Source organism: Scyliorhinus canicula, chromosome 4 (genome assembly GCF_902713615.1).
Source record: "Scyliorhinus canicula chromosome 4, sScyCan1.1, whole genome shotgun sequence".
NCBI lineage: Eukaryota > Metazoa > Chordata > Chondrichthyes > Carcharhiniformes > Scyliorhinidae > Scyliorhinus > Scyliorhinus canicula.
The window spans coordinates 227505754-227523533 of NC_052149.1; the positions used below are offsets into that span (position 1 = coordinate 227505754).

At 46.3% G+C, this 17780-nt stretch overlaps 1 protein-coding gene across 1 annotated transcript in view; it reads right to left on the reverse strand.

The window, feature by feature from the left end:
- Positions 1 to 286: 286 nt before the first annotated feature.
- The window catches only part of LOC119965421 (magnesium transporter NIPA2-like), a 39069-nt gene continuing 21575 nt past the window's right edge, over positions 287 to 17780 (reverse strand). The window contains exons 4-6 of the mRNA XM_038796187.1: positions 9911 to 10001; positions 5278 to 5438; positions 287 to 3758 (exon numbers count right to left, since the gene is read on the reverse strand). Of these exons, the coding sequence (XP_038652115.1) occupies positions 3142 to 3758; positions 5278 to 5438; positions 9911 to 10001 (869 nt within the window). The 3' untranslated portion in view covers positions 287 to 3141. The remainder of the gene's footprint in view (positions 3759 to 5277; positions 5439 to 9910; positions 10002 to 17780) is intronic.

A 17780-nucleotide genomic window follows, 5' to 3' on the forward strand; every position in this document is an offset into this window, starting at 1 on the left:
AAAAATAATTGGGCACTCTAAATTTATAAAAAGACAGAAAAAAAGAATGGGAACAACATATTCACGCAAAGGAGGAGCCGCAGGCGATCCCAATCCTGACCTCCCCCTGCATCTACTTTTCTAAACATATGTCAGGAGAGAGTGGTTAGGAGTACGGAACCTGGCTGATTTTTATCATGAAGTACTGGGGCCATCTGTAAAGACCAACTAACTGCCCAGGGCCAGAATCACGTGGTCAGCAGGAATGACTTGCCCAGAAACTCCAGAAGGTAAATCAATACGGAAATTAAAACGTTAGTTCATTTTTATTTTTCTGTAGAAACATTTAACAATAATAGTATCAAACATTTGTTGCAGCTGCACCATTTATGGCTTGCTTCTGTTTGACTTTGAGTCAGTTGTCAACGCACTCAACACTGAAGGAATCACAATGCATTAACAGAGACATAATTCACCTTTACAAAAGCAATCGGTAAAATGACGTTACAAAAATATATATAAAGTAGAAAAATACAAAGTGGACTGTTTTCACCTTGTTCCAATGTGCTGTCCCTTCAGGCTGCATTCATTTACATAGGGTTCCAAGTGACTAAAATATGTTCCCTCGCCTGTACGCAAATCTTGCACAATGTGGAATGGAATTGAGGGTCGTACAGAACAGGGGGCAAATCTGGGGCCTGGCAGAACTGGACTTGTGTTCAAAGCCACAACTGCGCTGGAAAGCAAATAGAAACAGGGAATGCTGGAAATACCCAGGAGATCAGACAGCATCTGTGGACAGAGGAACATGTTGACATTTTAGATTGATTGCCTTTTGTCTTTCCGTGAACAGATGCTGCCCGACCTGCCGAATTCTTCCAAGAATTTTCAGATTTCCATCATTTGCAGTATTTTGCTTTTCTATGCTCCAAAGCTCGTCTGCCCTTTAATATTTTCCTGCGTTTACTAATATTCTTTGCTCTACAGGGGGGCAAATCGCCCTTCGTTATGGACATAGTGGTCAACAGCAGAAACCCCGGCTGATATTTGCTCCCCAGTCCATGTCAAAACACTGAGACTTGCGAACTCAGCCCAGCCCATTCTTGGGACCTGGGGTCCTCCTGAACCAGTTGGTTCACTGAGACTTCACAAGGTGATGACCGAGGATGGAAAACTTGCGGGCGATTTCTGACCACCGTTCCCTGCCGAATTACAATGGACGGAGGTTTGACTCCCTGGTTTGAACTCGTACAAAACGCCCAGCATCAGAGTGGAAGCACCTTCACCCCACAGAAACAGCCCCACCATTAACTTCTCAAAGCAGCTAAGGATGGGCGATAAACATCAGCCTTGCCAGTAATGCCCGCACCCAGAGAATTATATTTAAAACCCCCTCGGTCTTGGTGCTGTGAAGGACCTGCTAAGAAATCAGTTTGCCTGCAATCATAAGCATTACAAATTTTTCACCTGATATTCTATCTTCCCAAGTTGAAAATGAGACAAATCAGCATGGAGCAAGACAAATGTGCGGTCAGGGATGACCCAGATTGGAATAATTACCCACAAGCATGAACAGAAGGAGGCCATTCAGCCCCTTCAAGCTTGCATTCAATAAGTTCTGTTCTGTATGCTAACTCAATCTAGCTGCCTTGGTTCCATATCCTTTTATACCCTTGTCTCACAAAAAATATAATTAATCTCAGGGTTATTATTAATTGAGTTAAACTCAACTGCTTTTATGGGACATTTCTACCACTTTTTGTGTAAATAAGTATTTCCCAGCTTACTTTTATGTCCCCTCGTCCTAGAAGTCTACTCTATCCGATCCTTTCAAAATCCTAAAATCCTCAATAAAATCATTCCCTTAACCTTCAATGTTCCAGGAAATATAAGCCAAGGTTATGTAATCTTTCCTCAGAATCTAAGCCTGAGCTCTAGCAGTATTCTCGTTCCCCACTGTCTGATGGTACTGAGATTGAATGAAGCATTGCTGGTGGGAAAATCCAATTCACTCTGAAAGGGTTGCATTGGTTACTGAGTTACTCCACACTCACTGACGTTATGGCAGTGTCTTGAATCAAGACACAAGTAAGAGGATTGAGAAAAGGCAGGCGTGCGTCGATTTGACAAATCCTGACAATGTCTCGTTCTTGGCTAAGTGGATAGCATTCTCATCACAGTTAGTGAAGAGGTTGTGGGTTGAAGCCCTTACTCCAGGGTTTGACTTAGGCTGTCACAGGCGTATGCAGTACTGAGGGAATTCAGTACTGGCCACTGGTCCGAGGGGGCTAAGTCCGACCTTGGCCGGTGCTTTCCAGCTCCATCTGTAGGCCTTGGTCCAAATCCAGTGCTTTCCTCGTGTGGTATTTACATAAACACACACACCAGATAGGGATTAGCAGCAGGAACAGTGGTTGATTCTTCCCTCCCTAGCCTGGGGCGTTAAGGTGAACATAAACTGCCTCTTCGATTAAGATGAGCTAACTGCGCAGGCTGACCTTTCCATGAACTTTCAAGCAGCCACGAGCAAACAGTTTAATCAAATCTGAAGACAGGACTCAGGGACGAGAAAGTCAGTCAATCACCTGACGGAAATGAGGGTGAAATAAACTTGCCCTTCAAAAATACAGTTTCTTCGATAAAAATGAAATAAAAAATGGGATCGTTTGACATGTATACTGGTTGAATCACAAGAATTTCCCAGTACACACGTCTGGCTATTTGTGCTGCTGATAGGTTTGACATTGGCTCTTCATTCAAATGTCCAATCCTGACCAGGGACAGAGTCGGGCTGATCGTGGATAGAACTCCACCATTTAAAGCCCATTTCAAACGCATGATGCCTTTGCCCTGGTTGCAAGGGGATGTGAAGTGTAAGAGATATGAGGAAATCATTGTGAGTCAGCCTCGGGCTATATCTCTTCCGCTGATTCAGATTGTCACCTCACTGAATCCCAGGTTATAGATTGGAATGGAATTGAAATCCTGTGGAATGATCTGACATTTCACCAGTGAAATCTTTGGGTTATTGGGTATGGGGCGTGAACCAGTTCACACGATGAGACGCTGCATCAAAACACTAAATAGTTTTACAGTCCGCCCGAGTCTACCTCTCACATTAGCACTCTATTTTTTGTTACATTGTCTATAAACCTAGAACTTTCATCCATAAATAACAAATACTCTGGGTTTCTCCTCAGTGAACACTGAATTGTCCATGCTGTCTATAAGGATGTGCTTGTCATCTAATTTCATCATAGGATTGACACAGACTCCCTCTTGTGCCCTGAGTATTGTTGGCAAGCTCTTCAGGCTAAAGTTCAGGTCCTTAAAGACGTGAAGCATGAAGACACCAAGAATGATGGTTCCGAAGCCGACGATTGTACCCACAATGTCGATCACAGACATGCTGTACCATTCTTTGAACAGGATGACTGAGGTGGTAATAACTACAGTGGTGAAGAACACGTAGTAAATAGGGTAGACCACTGAGGTATTGAAAACGTCGAGGGATTTGTTCAAGTAGTTGATCTGGGTGATAATGGAGGCCAGCAATGAGAAGATGAGAATCCAAGTTAACGGGTGTTTATACACAGGGAGTTTGGCGAAGCACCCTCGGATGGCAATGTCGATCCCTTTCACAGAGGAGACAGAGAAAGCACCGATGAGGGAACAGATGGCAATGTAGACCAGGATGTTGGTGCTTCCGTGTCTGGGGGCCGTGTAGAAGATGAGGAGGAGCACTGCGATCAGTAAGAGGGACGCAAACACCAGGAACCCTGCAGGCACAAAACACTCATTCATTAACCCTGCCTGCTCCCAGCCCCAACTCTCCCACCCATCCCAATCTCCTGTCCCAGGGTCAAATAGGGGCTTTAAAAATTTAACTTCATCTTTGCTCTGAATCAGGGGCATCCTGGGGAATTGAACACCTTCAGACCCCTGGGTTCAAGCAGCTGGCAGGCCAGGTTCGGTGTCCCACTGGTTGTGTCGTGGTTATTTATTGGAGTGAATTACTTCAAAGGGTTGTGAACCTTTGGAACTCTCCACCCCAGAGTGTTGTGGATGCTTCATCGCTGAATACATTTAAGGCTGGAATTGACGGATTTCTGCTGTCTCAGGGAATCAAGGGAAATGGGAAGCAGGTGGGGAAGTGGAATTGAAACTGAAGATTGGCATTAATCCTATTGGATGACGGAGCAGGCTCAATGGGCCTGCTCCCATTTCTTCTGTTCCGATAATCCCAAGAAAGTGAGTTCAAATCATACCAGAGCAGTTTGAGAATCTGGGGCGAGATTCTCTGACCCCGTGCCGTGTCCGAGAATCGCCAGGGGCGGCGTGAATCCCGCCCCCGCTGGCTGCCGAATTCTCCGGCGCCGGGTTTTGGCGGGGGCGGGAATCGCACCACACAGGTTGGCGGTCACTGGCAGTGGCCCTCCTGCCGATTCTCCGGCCCGCGATGGGCCGAGTGGCCGCCCGTTTTGGGGCCGGTCCTGTCGGCGTATGTTACGACAGGTACTTACTGGTGGGACCTGGCTCTGCGGGCGGTCTCCGGGGTCCTCGGGGGGGCGCGGTAGATTCGGGCCCCGGAGGGGTGCCCCCATAGTGGCCTGGCCCGCGATCAGGGCCCACCGATCCGTGGGCGGGCCTGTGCCGTGGGGGCACTCCTTTACTCCGCACCAGCTGGTGTAATGGCCGGCGAAGAGATGAACACCCCCAGCGCACACGCTGGAGCTCCTGCGCATGCGCCAACTCGCGCCGGCCGGCACATGCCCTTCGGCGCCGGTTGGCGTAGCGCCAAGCCCCTTCTGTGCCGGCCGGCACAAACCACTCCGTCGCCGGCCTAGCCCCTGTAGTTGCGGGGGATTCTGCACCTTCGGGGTGGCCCGACGCTGGAGTGGTTCACGCCAGTTTGCGCCGGATTTACCCGCCCCGCCGGCTTCCGAAGAATCCCGCCCACAATCTCAGCTTTGGTTTAATCGGGAAACTAAAAAGATGGTTTCAGTAAAAGTGGCCACAAGGTTGTCAGACTGTTGTAAAATATCCAACTAGATCATTAATGTCCCTTTAGGGAAGGTAACCCACTGGCCTCACCTTGTCTAGGCCAATGTGTGGTTGGGTCTTAACTGCCTTTCGAAGTGGCCCAGCAAGTCCAGAATGTATCTAACCCCTATCTAGTTGTTTAAAGAGATGACCCATCTCCAGGCAACCAGGGACAGTCAATAAATGCCAGTGACACCCACACTCCGCGCATGAATTTTTAAATCAGGGAAGCCCCCTCTCTGTTCCCAAACTAACCTGGTTCTTTGAGTTTCAGTGCCATTTCTTCCAGCGTTTTCACCTCCTCTTCCTGAGGGGCGTGAATCACCATGACGGTTGATCCCAGAATGCAGAGCAGACATCCCATCTTCCCCAGCAGGTTTAATCGCTCTTGTAGGAGATAGGAAGACAACACGGCACTGAACATGAGAGTGGGGAAGGAGGGAGAATAAGTAAAGAAACCAACACAAAGGGATTCTAAACAACTTTCTGCAATAAGCAAACATCAACTAAGCCATCTCCAGTTTGGTGTGGGTAAGGGGTGAGGTTGGGGGAGGGGTGGGGTTCAGTGGGAGAGTTTAAAGCTGGAGGGGGAATGGTTGGGTAATGGCACTGCAACATGTTGGGGGGGGGGGGGAACGGAAGGGAAATTTTGATAAAGGTACTCCAGTGAAAGTTTGACATATTTGCTACCACCCCTATCACTTTTACATTAACCTGGGCCAGCCCCACGACCAAGAAGAGAAATTGCGGGCCCTGGTACTTCTGTCCTCCTCTCTCTCTCCCCACCCCCCCCAAACCTGGGGCTGGTTTAGCTCACTGGGCTAAATTGTTGGCTTTTAAAGCAGACCAAGCAGGCCAGCAGCACGGTTCGATTCCCATAACAGCCTCCCCGGACAGGCGCCGGAATGTAGCGACTAGGGGCTTTTCACAGTAACTTCATTGAAGCCTACTCGTGACAATAAGCGATTTTCATTTCATTTTCATTTCACCTAACCCTCTCCCTCAATCAGTCATGTTATTTTTCACCTTGTCATGACTTGTGCATCGATTTTCTTTAATTTAAGCTCTTTTGACCTCAATCATAGGCTCCCATGTATTTCAAATGTTTACAATTTTTATCCATCCATTGCTTTTTAATAAAATAAATTTAGAGTGCCCAATTCATTTTTTCCAATTAAGGGGCAATTTTAGCCCAACCAATCCACCTACCCTGCACATCTTTGGATTGTGTGGGTGTGGATTGTGTGGGTGTGTGTGTTTGGGGGGGGGGGGGTGAAACCCATACAAACACGGTGAGAATGTGCAAACGCCACACGGACAGTGACCTAGGGCATGGTAACATCCAATGTTGACCCCCAATCCCCCAGCATCTGGTCCAACTTGTGAATCTTGCCAAGTGCAGAGAGGGTGTTAGAATTCCCTGCTCAATAACATTGGCCCCAGAAATACATCACAGTAGCTGAGAGAAGCACTCTTGCGAGGTTGGGAAAGGCACTCTAGCTGGCTGGCAAAGTGGACGCAGGGCCACACCATCGACTCGAGGGATGGGAGGTCAACACTGACCAAGCCATGGATGGTGGAGGAGTTTTCACGCCACGTCCTTGCACCGTCATTATATCTCACACAATTCCAATTGTTTCTTCAAGCCACAGGCTCAGGAATTCACAAAATAATTTACATTCCTCTCACAAAAACTTTCCAATATATTGAGTCAATCTTGGCAAAATGACGGGAAAACCTGTGTAAAGTGACTTATAACAACACTAGAGCTATCAATAACATCTCTGTTAAAGATTATTGTGTTTTCTCCTTTTATTAATTAGAAGAACTGTCTTGGATGAAATACTGCTAAGCAGTAAGAATGAATCAATATATAGATTCACAGTTTAACATTAATTACATGGAAGTTTAATGCAAAATAAATTATCATTTTTACCTCATTTCATTACATTTAAAACTGATATATTGTCATGTGAGAGTACCTTTAAGAAATGGATAGTTAAGCAATGTTCCTTTAAGAAATGGAGCAGCTCATATTACTGAAGTGATGTCAGAGTGTGGGTGGAGCTGGGTTTTTAGCTCAGCCATTTTGCAGTGTTTTAGTTTTAGTTTTGAGGAAAAGAGCTTGGGTGTGTCTGTGTTTGCAGCGAGCTGGATCTGCTGTGATCTCTGCCAGGAAAGAATATCTCTGAATCATTTGGGTGATTTAAACTCATAATAGCAATGTCTTTAACCTGATGTGTTTCTGTTTAAAGGTGTTAAGTATTTTGGAGGTTTGAAGGAACATTTTGAGGGATTATTTAGTGTTGTATTATTTTACGTAAGGGGTATTAAGGGATGCAATGTTTATTAAAGACGGTTAAATTGAATTCATGGATAAACATTGTTTTGTGTTTAAAAACCCACGTGTCCATAAATGTAATACCACACCTGGAGACCAAGCTGTGTGCTTCAAAAGCAACAATACATTAAAGGGAGAGGTTGGTTGAACTGCATGATACATTTTGGGGTTCTGAAAACACCGCTCTCACAACAATATCAACTGACGCATTATGATAATGTCACACTAGAACCATGTCCATAATACATCTTAACTTAAGAGTAAAACAATTACATGTTGGAATTCTAAACGGCAATTCTTTATATTTGTGTAAACACAATCAAAACACAAGGCTGGCCCCTCAGGCTTCAGTGAACCTTGAGAGGGGTGGGCTACTGTGTTCAGGAAGGGCCAGGGAAACATCACTACCCCGAGGTAGGGAGAGAGATTGGAAGGGACAAGGGCCAGGACCACACTGATGTCGAGGAATTAAGGAGAGGTCAGGAAGGCCTGGGGTCAAACCCACATTCAGATTGGCGTCTTTGGATATGGACAGGTGATTCGGCCAATGAGACTGGGCCTCCCTATAGCATAGGCCACAGTGTTTAGCACCGAGTACACAGGCTGTGCTGCATTGAAGGGGTGTTGCTGAATGTGTCACTACACAGGAGCCTACACAGGGTGGGCACGGTAACACAGTGGTTAGCATAGTTGCCTCACAGCTCCAGGTTCCCAGGTTCGATTCCCGGCTTGGGTAACTGTCTGTGCGGAGTTTGCACTTTCTCCCCATGTCTGCGTGGGTTTCCTCCGGGTGCTCCGGTTACCTCCCACGGTCCAGTGATGTGCAGGTTAGGTGGATTGGCCATGATAAATTGCCCTTAGTGTTCTGAAAGGTTGGGTGGGGTTGATGGTTTACGGGGAAGGGGTGGAGGTGTGGACTTGGATAGAGTGCTCTTTCCAAGGGCCGATGCAGACTCAATGGGCCGAATGGCCTCTTTCTGCACTGTAAATTCTATGATTCCTATGATTTCTACCTGTTTCAGGGTGCGAGAAAACAGGAAGACGATCAGAGCAGTAATAGGCTTTCCCCATCCAAATCAATCTATGGTAATTTAACCCTCCAAGCTGCTGTTTATTGAGAACATTTACTCCAAAGGTGGAGATAAAACTATGGACTAAGATGACAGTTGCCTACATCTTTCAATTTATTCTCAGGATGTGGATGTTTGCCAGCATTTATTACCCATTTCTCATGTATCAAAGGATCAGCTGTTTGTCTTGGCTGTGATGGCTCCCATAGTGGATTATCCTGCAACATTCATATCTTTTTAACATCGTAAAATGTTCCAAGTGGAGAACTTAGAAGAACATAAGAACTAGGAGCAGGAGTAGGCCATCTAGCCCCTCGAGCCTGCTCCGCCATTCAATGAGATCATGGCTGATCTTTTGTGGACTCAGCTCCACTTTGCCGCCCGAACACCATAACCCTTAATCCCTTTATTCTTCAAAAAACTATCAGTCTTTATCTTGAAAACATTTAATGAAGGAGCCTCAACTGCTTCACTGGGCAAGGAATTCCATAGATTTGCAATCCTTTGGGTGAAGAAGTTCCTCTAAACTCAGTCCTAAATCTGCTTCCCCTTATTTTGAGGCTATGCCCCCTAGTTCTGCTTTCACCCGCCAGTGGAAACAACCTGCCCGCATCTATCCTATCTATTCCCTTCATAATTTTAGATGTTGCTATAAGATCATCCCCCCCACCATCCTTCTAAATTCCAATGAATACAGTCCCAGTCCACTCAACCTCTCCTCGAAATCCAACCCCCTCAAATCTGGGATTAACCTAGTGAACCTCCTCTGCACACCCTCCAGTGCCAGTACATCCTTTCTCAGGTAAGGAAACCAAAACATAACACAATATTCCAGGTGTGGCCTCAATAACACGTTATACTGTTGCAGCATAACCCCCCTAGTCTTAAACTCCATCCCTCTAACAATGAAGAACAAAATTCCATTCGCCTTCTTAATCACCTGTTGCACGTGTAAACCAATCTTTTGCGACTCATGCACTAGTACACCCAGGTCTCTCTGCTCAGCAGCATGTTTTAATATTTTGCCATTTAAATAATAATCCCTTTTGCTGTTATTCCTACCAAAATGGATAACTTCGCATTTGTTAACATTGTATTCCATCCGCCAAACCCTAGCCCAACAACTTAACCTATCCAAATCCCTCTGCAGACTTCCAGTATCCTCTGCACTTTTTGCTTTACCACTCATCTGAGTGTTACCTACAAACTTGGACACATTGCACTGCGTACCCAACTCCAAATCATCTATGTAAATTGATGACAGAACAGCCAAATACAAATTGGTATCGGGCCACATTAGGAGCTATTACCCAAGATTGGCCCATTGATGCGGGATGGCGATGTGCTGCTGTGGACTGGAACCAAGCAAGAGGTCAGAGGGAGCATGGCTGGAAAACTGAGAAGATGGGGGAATGCCAATGAAAATTCTTTAAAAAGGCCGATTTGTGTTGACACCAGTTTGGTTGGTTGGACATACCTGACCAGGACGCTGAGCGCTCCGAGTGGAGTGACAACCGTTGCAGGAGCAAAGGCGTACGCTGCAAAGTTCATCGCTTCTCCAATGCCCACTGGAAGAGACAAGGCTCTGGATTAGTACATTGCCCGTTATAAAACATCCTTTCAAAAAAAAAGCTCTGCATAAATTATATTTTTAGATAAATTGTTCTGTGGATACGAACAACACTAGGAAGAGCAGCATTTTCTGCCCATCCATTGTCATAACTTGAGAAGGTGCAACTGCAGCAGCCCATATGCAGTACTTCACCCACAACACTTCACACAGCAAGTTCCAGGATTTTGAGGGAATGATGATACATTTTCAGGTCAGAATGGTATGTGAAACTTGGAGGGGAACTTGCTGGTGTTGGCAATCCCAGGCCCTTGTCCTTCTTGTCCTTAGCAATGTACTAATCCAGAGCCTTGTCTCTTCCTGTGGGCATTGGAGAAGCGATGAACTTTGCAGCGTACGCCTTTGCTCCAGCAACGGTTGTCACTCCACTCGGAGCGCTGAGCGTCCTGGTCAGGTAATTAATCCCTTATTGATTTAAGGGATGTGGGCCTCACTGGTTAGGCCATCATTTATTGCCCATCCCCAAGTGCCCTTGAGAAGGTGGTGGTGAGCTGCCTTCTTCAACCATTGCAGTCGCTGTGGTGTAAGTACACCCACAGTGCTGTTAGGGAGGGAGTTCCAGGGTTTTGACCCAGCGACAGTGGAAGGGACGGCGATATATGTCCACGTCAGGGTGGTGAATAGCTTGGAGGGGAATTGCAGGTGATGGCGTTCCCAGGTATCAGCTGCCCTTGTCTTTCCAGATGGTAACTGGAGTCATTGATGTAGAGCATCAATTGGATAGTACACACTGATGCAACTGTTCACCAGTGATGGAGGGAGGGAGTATTTAAGGGGTGGATGGGGTGCCAATCAAGCGGACTGCTTTGTCCTGGCTACTGCCAAGCTTCTTGAGTGTTCTTGGAGCTGCACTCACCCAGGCAAGTGGAGAGTATCCCATTACACACCTGGCTTGTGTTTTGTAGGTGATGGAGATCCTACCCAGAATGAGGGGAATTACTTGACGCAGAATGACCACCCGCTGGCCTGCTCTCGTCACCACAGTGTTTATGTGGCCTTAAATAGAGTGAACTGCGTTTGGAACAAAGAGACTGTTATGCCCAGCATCACACATGTTAGCTGATTCTGTAAAAGCACACCGCCAGCAGTTAGGGCTCCCCTTTTGGTTACGCAAATTTACAACAATGGCCCTTTAGAATTTTAATTTCTTTATAAACAACTTATATTTATACAGCCCTCATAATATTATGTTACATTCCAAAGTGCTACACAAGAGCAGTACCAAACAAAATTTAACATCATGCCACATAAGACAATATTAGGACAGAAAATCAAAAGCTTAGTCAATCAAATGGATTCTAAGGAATGTCTTTGAGGAGGGAAAAGAGGTAACGAGGTAGAGAGATATAAGGAAGGAATCCAGATTCCTGATAGCTGAAGGCACGTTCACCATCAGTGCTGAAATTAAGATTGAGGATAAGGAAAAAGCCAGAATAGGTATGCAGAGCTCAGAGGGTTCATAGAAGCAGGGTCCCTGCAGTGTAGAAGGAGGCTGTTCGGCCCATCCAGTCTGCACCGACCCTCCAAAGGAGAACCCCATCCAGGCCCACGCCCAATCCCTTCACCTTTTTGGACACTAAGGCAATTTCACACAGCCAATCCATCTAACCTGCGCATCTTTGGAATGTGGGAGGAAACTGGAGCACCCGGAGGAAACCCAAGCAGACTTGGGGAAAACGTGCAGACTCCACACAGTCACCCAAGGCCTGAATAGAACCCGGGTACCTGGAGCGGTGAGGCAGCAGTGCTAACCACTGTGCCACCGTAAAGGGCTGAAGGAGATTACAGAGATAGGGAGAGGCGGGGCCAGGAGAGATTTGAAAAGAAGGATGAGAATTTGGGAATGGTGTGGTTGCCGGACCAGGAGCTGTAGATCCAGATCACTGGGTTGATCAGTGAATGGGACTTAGTGTGAATTAGGATTCAGGTAGCAGAGTTTTAGATGTGCAGACATTTATATGGAGTGGAAGATGCGAGGCCAGCAGGATAGCATTGGAATAGACGAGTCGAAGGGTCGCAGCAGGATAACCAGAAATATCCTGAGTGCTTTCTGCCACATTGTTGGGCATTAATGCAGATGAAGGAAAAAAATCACTAAAGCTAATGATATTGAATAGAATTGTTTACCGATTGTTGTGATCACATTTGGGAAATTAAAAGTGATTTTTTTAGTTCCATCTCATATTCTGGTGTCTAAAGTAGTCATGCAACTTTGCATTGACTACAAACTGATTTGTTTCAATCGGCTCCAGGTAGACATGCCTTGGGTTACACGGAATAAACAATTCACAAGTATAATATTTCAATGAGTTTCAGCACCTTTGTTTTCGCTATGTATAAAATTTATGTCATGTTATATGATCTGCAAACGGAATGCATAAACATCCGCGTTTCAACCCTTCATACAAATTATCCACAACAAATTTTTTTTAAATCAAGGATTGCCGAGGTTATAAAAATCCAAATCAATCAATTCATCAAGCAAGTTAGGAAACAGTTCTTCCCACAATTGGTGGAAGTATGGAAATCACATCCATAAACAGCAGTGGATGCTTTTTATTGAGATGATTCCAGGTAAACATCGAAAATAGGTGCAGGAAGAGGCCATTTGCCCCTAAGAGCCTGCTCCGTTGTTCATGGCTCATCGTCCAGCCTAATAGCCTGATCCCGCCTTTCCCCATGCCCATTGATCCCCTTTTGCCCCCAAGTGCTATATCTAACTGCTTCTTGAAAACATACAATATTTTGGCCTCAACTACTTTCTGTGGTAGCGAATTCCACAGGCCGAATAAATTCATCTGGGTGAATAAATGTTTCCTCATCTCTGTCCTAAATGGTCTACCCCATGTCCTCAGACTGTGATCCCTAGTACTGGACACCTCACCATCGGGAATATCCGTCCAGTATCTACTCTGTGTAGACCTGTCAGAATTTTATTGGTTTCTATGAGACCGCCCCCCCCGTTCTTCTGAACTCCAGCGAATACAATCCTAACCCACTCAACCTCTCCTCATACGTCAGTCCTGCCATCCCAGAAATCAGCCTGATAAACCTTCGCTGCACTTCCTCCAGAGCAAGAACATCCTTCCTCAGATAAGCAGACAAAGCTGCGCACAATATTCCAGGTGTGGCCTCACCAGGACCCTGTATAATTGCGGCAAGACATCCCTGCTCCTGTACTCTAATCCTCTCGCTATGAAGGCCAACATACCATTTGCCTTTTCACCACCTGCTGCACCTGCATGCTTACTTTAAGCGACTGGTGTATGAGGATACCCAGGTCTCATTGCACATTCCCCCTTTCTCAATCTAAAGCCATTCAGATATAATCTGCCTTCCTGTTTTTGCTACCAAAGTGGATAACCTCACCGTTATCACAATTATACTCCATCTGCCATTGCCCACTCACTCAACTTGTCCAAATTACACTGAAGGATCTCTGCATCCTCCTCACAGCTCAACCTCCCACCCAACTTCCTGTCATTCCTTAACAGTCTAGGCCAGCATTTGTTGCTCATTGTTAATTGTCCTCAAGAAGGTGGTACTGAGACACCTTCTTGAGCCACTGCAGTCCATGTGGTGTAGGTACTCCCACAGTACTGTTAGGAAAGGATTCCAGGATTTTGACCCAATGCCAGTGAAGGATATTCTCCAAGTCAGGATAGTGAGTGGCTTGGAGGGGAACCTGCAGGCGATGGCGTCCCCATGTGTTTGTTGCCTTTTCCTTTCTAGGTGCTGTTGAAGGAACCTTGGTGACTTACCGCAGTGCATCTTGTAGGTGGTAGATATGCTGCTAATGTATGTGGGTGGTGGAGGCAGTGAATGTTTAAGGTGGTGGATGGTGTGGTAATCAAGCGGGCTGCGTTGTCCAAATGGTATCAAGCTCCTTGGTGTTTGCGGATCTGCACTCATCTTTTTTTTAATAAATGTTTTTTATTGGGTTTTTGAACAAAGTATATTTTTTTTTATTGTTTTTTTTAAAATTTAGATTACCCAATTATTTTTTCTATTAAGGGGCAATTTAGCGTGGCCAATCCACCTACTCAGCACATTTTTGGGTTGTGGGGGCAAAACCCACGCAGACACGGGGAGAATGTGCAAACTCCACACGGACAGTGACCCAGAGCCGGGATCGAACCTGGGACCTCAGCGCCGTGAGGCGGTTGTGCTAACCACTAGGCCACCGTGCTGCCCAGAACAAAGTATATTTATCGTTATGTACACAGGATAAAATCTGCATTCATTTTTTTTTTCTTTTTAAATTTAGAGTACCCAATTATTTTTTCCAATTAAGGGGCAATTTAGTGTGGCCAATCCACCTATCCTGCACATCTTTGGGTTGTGGGGGTGAAACCCACGCAGACACGGGGAGAATGTGCAAACTCCACACGGACAGTGACCCAGGGGAGGGATTCGAACCCAGGTCCTCAGCGCCGTGAGGCAGCAATGCTAACCACAGTGCCACCGTGCTGCCCCAAAACTGCACTCATCTTAACAAGTGGAGAGTATTCCATCACACTTCTGACTTGTGCCTTGTATTACATAGAATTTACAGTGCAGAAGGAGGCCATTCGGCCCATCGAGTCTGCACCGGCTCTTGGAAAGAGCACCCTACCCCTACCAAGGTCAACACCTCCACCCTATCCCCATAACTCAGTAACCCCACCCAACACTAAGGGCAATTTTGGACACTAAGGGCAATTTAGCATGGCCAATCCACCTAACCCGCACATCTTTGGACTGTGGGAGGAAACCGGAGGACCCGGAGGAAACCAACGCACACGCGGGGAGGATGTGCAGACTCCGCACAGACAGTGACCTAAGCCGGAGTCGAACCTGGGACCCTGGAGCTGTGAAGCAGTGAACATTCTTTGGGAAGTCATGAGGTGAGTTACTCGCCGCAGGATACCCAGCCTCGGACCTGTTCTGGTAGCACAGTATTTATATGGCTGATCAGTTCAATTCCTGGACAATAGTAACCCCAGGATATTGATAGTGGGGAATTTAGTAACAGTAATATCACTGATTGTCGAGGGGCAATGGTCAGATTCTGTCTTGTTGGAGATGGCCTTTGCCTGGCACTTGCGTGGTGCAAATGTTACTTGCCACTTTATCAGCCCAATCCTGAATGTTATTCATGTCTGGCTGCATCTGGACACAAGCCGAAGATGGTTGGGCCTGGGACACTACTCTGAGGAACTCCCGGAGTGACATCCTGGGGTGGAAATGATTGACCCAAACACCATAGCCATCTTTATTTGCGCTAGTGGAATTTCCTCCCTGATTTCCATTGACTCCAGTTTTGCTAAGACCCGTTGATGCCATACTCGATCAAATACTGCCTTGATGTCAAGGGCAGTCTCTCTCTCACCTCATCTCAAGTTCACCACTCTTGTCCATGTTTGGACTAAGGTTGGTTCAAAGGTTGACGTCAATCCGGGATTGATAGGTTTTTGCTAACCAGGGGTATTAAGGGAAATGAAGCGAATTAATGGAGTTAGGTTGAAGATCAGTGATCTCACTGAATGCTAGAACTGGCTTGATGGGCTGAATAGTCTCAACACAAACCTCAATCTGGTTCCTTTTGTTCATAATACTGCTGGCCTTGCCCACAAAACTGTCCATCCCATGATTCTTCTCCACAGCCCCATAGGCACAAAAACATCACCATCTAAATTGGGACTAATCTGGAATGAGCCAATCACCAGCAGGAAAAGCAAAATGTTACAAAAATAGTTTTAAAAGACAGAACTGAAGGCTTTGGGCGTGATTCTCCGCCGGCATAATTCTCCATTTTGCCGGGACCCGGGGGTGGCCCGACGGTGCCCCAAGCGGGAAACACCATTGACCGGCCAGCGTAACGCAGAATCCCACCAGCGGGTCGGGACAGAAAAGTGGCGCGGCGGGGGGGAGAATCCAGCCCTTTGTGCCTGAATGCAGGTAGAATTCGTTACAAAACAGATGAATTAACAGTGCATATAGAAAAACAAATCTGATAATCACAGAGACATAGCTGCAGCTGGCAAAGACTGGGACCTGAATATTCAAGGCTCTATTTTAAAAAGTAAATTTAGAGAACCCAATTATTTTTTTCCAATTAAGGGGCAATTTAGTGTGGCCAATCCACCTACCCTGCACATTTTTGGGTTGTGGGAGTGAAACCCACACAAACACAGGGAGAATGTGCAAACTCCACACGGACAGTGACCCAGAGCCGGGATTCAAACCCGGGTCCTCAGCGCCGCAGTCCCCAGTGCTAACCACTGTGCCACCGCGCTGCCCTTATTCAAGGCTCTATGACATTCAGGAACAACAGGAAGGTAGCAAAAGGTGGAGGGGTAACTGTTAATTAAGGACGGTATTGGCACAATAGAGGTAGGTGACCTTATTTCTAGAGATTCCGATGTAGAATAACTTTGAGTGGAGATGGGGAAATAGTAAAGGGAATAGGAAATAGTGAATGGGAAATAGACTTGTGGGAGTGGTTTTAGGGCCCCTAATAGTAACCACACTGTAGGACAGGGTATACACGAAGAAATACACAAAGGGGCTTGTGAGGAAGATATGGCGGATAGTCTACATATACATTGGACAAACCAGATTGGCAAAGGTAGCCTGGATGATGAGTTCATAGTTTTTGAAACAGTTTCTTCAAACAATGTACTCTAGAGTCAGTCAGAGAGCAGGCTGTACTCGATCTGGTAATATACAAGGTGACAGGATTAATGAGTGATGTCTTTGTGAAGGTAGTAGTGATCATAATATGGTTGAATTTCAAGTTCAGTTTGAGGGAGAGAGATTGGAGTCATACCTGGCACAAAGGAAGATGGTTATGGTGGTTGGAGGTCAATCATCTCAGCTCCAGGACATCACTGCAGGAGTTCCTCAGGGTAGTGCCCTCGGCCCAACCATCTTCAATTGCTTCATCAATAACCTCCCTTTCATCATTAGGTCAGAAGGAGAGAAGTTTGCGGATGACTGCACGATTCGCAACTCTTCAGACAATGAAGCAGTCCATATCCAAATGCAGCAAGACCTGGACAAGATCCAGGCTTGGGCTGACAAGTGGCAAATTACATTCACGCCATACAAGTGCCAGGCAAGGACCATCTCCTACAAGAGAGGATCTAGCCATCACCCTTGACATTCAATGGCATTACCATCGCTGAATCCCCCACAATCAACATCTTGGGGGTTACCATTGATCAGAAACTGAATTGGACTAGCCATATTTGTACTGTGGCTACCAGGCAGGTCAAAGGCTAGGAATCCTGCAGTAAGTAACTCGCTTCCTGGCCCCCCGAAAGCCTGTCCACCATCTACAAGGCACAAGTCTGGAGTGTAATGGAATACTCTTCACTTGTCTGGATGAGTACAGCTCCAACAACACTCAAAAAACCTGACACCATCCAGGACAAAGCTGCCCACTTGATTGCTTCCACAAACATTCAAACCCTCCGCCACCGACGAACAGTGACAGCCGTGTATGACATCTACAAGATGCACTGCAGGAACTCGCCAGGGTTCCTTAGACAGCACCTTTCAAACCCACAACCACTACTATCTAGAAGGACAAGAGCAGCAGATACCTGGAAACACCAGCACCTGGAGGTTCCCCTCCAAGTCACCCACCACCCTGACTTGGAACTTTATTGCCATTCCTTCACTGTCGCTGTGGAAAAACCCTGGAACTTCCTCCCTAACAGCACAGTGGGTG